This window comes from Mus caroli, chromosome 5 (assembly GCF_900094665.2).
Source record: "Mus caroli chromosome 5, CAROLI_EIJ_v1.1, whole genome shotgun sequence".
Lineage (NCBI taxonomy): Eukaryota > Metazoa > Chordata > Mammalia > Rodentia > Muridae > Mus > Mus caroli.
In genome coordinates, this window is record NC_034574.1 from 114,233,750 (window position 1) to 114,236,958 (window position 3,209).

General features: G+C 53.2%; 1 protein-coding gene across 5 annotated transcripts in view; it reads left to right on the top strand.

Moving 5' to 3' along the window:
- The first annotated feature begins 2,115 nt into the window (after positions 1 to 2,115).
- Hectd4 (HECT domain E3 ubiquitin protein ligase 4) overlaps positions 2,116 to 3,209 on the top strand; it is a 152,284-nt gene continuing 151,190 nt past the window's right edge. For 4 of the 5 annotated variants that reach the window (XM_029477883.1, XM_029477884.1, XM_021163282.2 and 1 more), the window contains exon 1: positions 2,351 to 2,591. In XM_029477883.1, coding sequence (XP_029333743.1) covers positions 2,409 to 2,591 — 183 coding nt within the window. In that variant the 5' untranslated portion in view covers positions 2,351 to 2,408. Of the gene's footprint in view, positions 2,592 to 3,209 lie in introns of all 5 variants that reach the window. The other variant, XM_021163286.2, reaches the window with a different exon arrangement.

Below are 3,209 nucleotides of genomic sequence, written 5' to 3' on the forward strand. Positions count from 1 at the left end.
TGTGTGCCACTACTGCCCGACTTGAGCAGAGAAACTTTTTAAAAAAGATTTATTTATTAGTATATGTAAGTACACTGTAGCTGTCTTAAGACACACCAGAAGAGGGCATCAGATCTCATTATGGATGGTTGTGAGCCACCATGTGGTTGCTGGGATTTGAACTCAGGACATTCAGAAGATCAGTCAGGCTCTTAACCGCTGAGCCATCTCTCCAGCCCTTGAGCAGAGATTTTTTTATCTTGATCCAAACTACAGGAAAAGAATCCATTTTAAAAATTCCCACCAAATAGACTTATTTCCAGAGGGGGTTCTATAAATATTAATTCTTCAGCTGCCTCATCAAGGTATGTTGCAAATTAATTACCATTGTTCAATTATTAAATAATCATTCATTATTCAGTCTAAAGACATTAAGGCCTGAGCGTGGACTGTTTTCACTGATTGGGGAGGGGGATGAGAGTTTATGGGCCTCTTGATTCCTGATCTTAAACTATGAACACAAAATCTTAGAGCCACCAAAGCTGGGCATTGAGAGTTTGAGACCTGAACAGTTTGCTTGTTTAGCGGGTGTGAGTAAAAGGAATGAAGGGGTTCCCCTACAGCCCAAATAAGGGGACCAGGGGTATAGAGGAATCACTCAGGCCTGGGTTCAAATCTAAGATTTGGTGTTGCCTGGCTTTGTGACACTGAGGAGATAATGAGACTTGAACTTTGCCTTGCCAGCTAATGCTGGGACTGTGTCTAAGCTGTGACAAAGCTCCTGAGAGGATGAGCTTACAGATTAGAGAGGTTTCAGCCTGCTCGGCTGACTCTATTGCTTTTAGCCCTCTACTGGGGCAGAACACCATGGTGATAGGAGGGTGTGGATGAGGAAACCACTCACCTTGTGCTGGCTAGCCCAGAGTGGGGTGGGCGAAAGCACCGGGGAGTAGACAGGAGCCTTCTGCTTCCATATCTCCCACTAGGACCCAACCATGTCAGCCATTACCTCTCAATAGCCAAATAAGTTTGGAATGAATCACTCAGTCCATCCCTAGATGAGGTCAGAGCACTGCTGACCCCAACACCACTTCAAGCTCCACCTCCAGACACAGCGAGTTCCAGGACAGCCAGAACTACACAGAGAAACCCTGTCTTGAAAAAACAAGACAAAACAAACAAACAACAACAAAAAAGGAGCCAGGAGGAAAGCATTGCTTTTGTTTACTTTTACTTTTTAATTTTTTTTTATGTGTTTGACTGTTTGCTTGTATGTATGTCTGTGTGCCACATCTGTGTAATGATCTTGGAGACCTGAAGAGGATGTGAGGTCCCTTGGGACTGAAACTCAGGTCCCTTGGGACTGAAGTTATAAAAGGTGAGAGCTGCCCTCTGAGTGCTGGAAATTGAACCCCAGCCCTCTGGAAGAGCAACCAGTGTCAACCTGTCAATCATTTCTCCAGCCTAACAGCAATTGTTGATAGATACTTTATTTTCATCAGATGTCAGTGGCTTTTTTGTACTCTTTTTTTTTTTTTTCAGTAAATATTAACTATCTGCTGTGAGTTTTACCAGGTTCTCATGACCAAGCCTATTGTGTACCAGCCTTTAGTATTTTATATAATTTTATGTATTTTTTCAGATACGGAGTCTACATAGGCCTGGCTGGTCTGGAGCATCTTATGTAGCCCAGGTTGGCCTGAAACTTGATATGTAGACCAGGCTACCCTGCAACTTGCAATGGTACTCCCACTTCTGTCTTCCAAGCACTGGGACAACTGGCAACCCCCACCAGGTTTAAATGGAATATAGGACCTCAGGCATTCTAGGCTAACCCTCTAAGACTGAACTATCCAAGATCTTAGAGAAGACACCTGAACCTATCTCATTTAAAAGATAACAATGTTGATCCACCATAATCCTTCCAGAATGAGTTCTGGCCTGAGCAACCGGTGCACACCGGAGTAAGGAGGAAAGGGGACCAGGGTCATCTTCTCCCGGAGCCTTAGACTTCCTCAGATAGCATGGGAAGCAGGGGTGCCCAAGAGGCCATGCCTCTGAGTGCCTTGCAGCTGGGTTATAAAGCCCTGCCGGGCTGTGGGCGGGGCTAGATGGACAGGAGGGCGGAGCCTGTATTGTCCACCCCGCGGGGCATGCCGGGAACCCCGCCCCCAAGATGGCGTCTTACTGACAGTTGGCTGCGGAGCGGCAGAGGCGGATCCTGCTCGTCAGGGCGGCGGCGGCGGCGGCGGCGGCGGCGGGGCCGGGGGTCTCCCGGGCCAGGGTTGGAGTGCGGAGGGGGATGGCGGTGCGGAACGCCTAGGGCGGAGCCGCGCGGGCGAGACGGGCGCGGCAGGCGCGGCGGGCGCGGCGGTCGGCCATGGGTTGCTGAGGCGGCGGCGGCGGCTCCGCAGCGCCTTCTCTTAGCCATGGGCTCGTCGGCCGCGGCGGCAGCAGCTGCAGCGGCAGCGGCGGCGGCGGACTCGGCGCAGTGGCTTTCGGTGAAGGAGGAGACCATCTTTCTGCACGACGGACTCATCCGGGTCACCGACCTGGCCGAGCTGCCCAGCGAGATCCTCGGCGCTCCGGAGGCCGCCGACACCGACCTGGAGGTGAGTGAGGTTCCCCGGGAAGCCGCAGCAGGTGTGTGGGATCCCGGAGAGCATCTTCAGGCCCCGCGGCCCGGAGCCACGGCAGCCGCCGCCCGGCTGCTCCCCTTCCCCCCACCACGCACCGGGAGTCTCTTGGCGGGCGCGCCCAGGTGCCTGCGCTCCGGAGACCTTTTGTATTTTGAACGCTCGCACGGGCTCTGCTTCTTTTATCATAGTCCCAGCCCGGTGTTGATTTTGTATGCGTGTGTGTGTGTGTGCGCGCGCGCCTGCCTGTGTGTTGGAGGGAGCCCGGAGTGACAGCTGCCAGGGCTTCCTTCCTCCACCATAAGCAATTCTGCAACCTGTCTGTGCAGTGCCTCGGATTGACTTGACACCCGCGCCTTTGTCAGGCCAGCCGGGGGTGGGGTGGAGTGGGGTGGGGTGGGGGTTTGGACAGCGAGAAAGGGGATGCTACACCGCGGCCTGGGAAGGTTCAAGGGCGGGCGTGAGCGAGTATGAGTGTGTGTGTGTGTGTGTGTGTGTGTGTGTGTGTGTGTACGCGTGCGCGCCTCCGCGTGCGCGCGCCTCGGGGGGTCTTTCTCTCTCTCTCTCTCTCTCTCTCTCTCTCTCTCTCTCTCT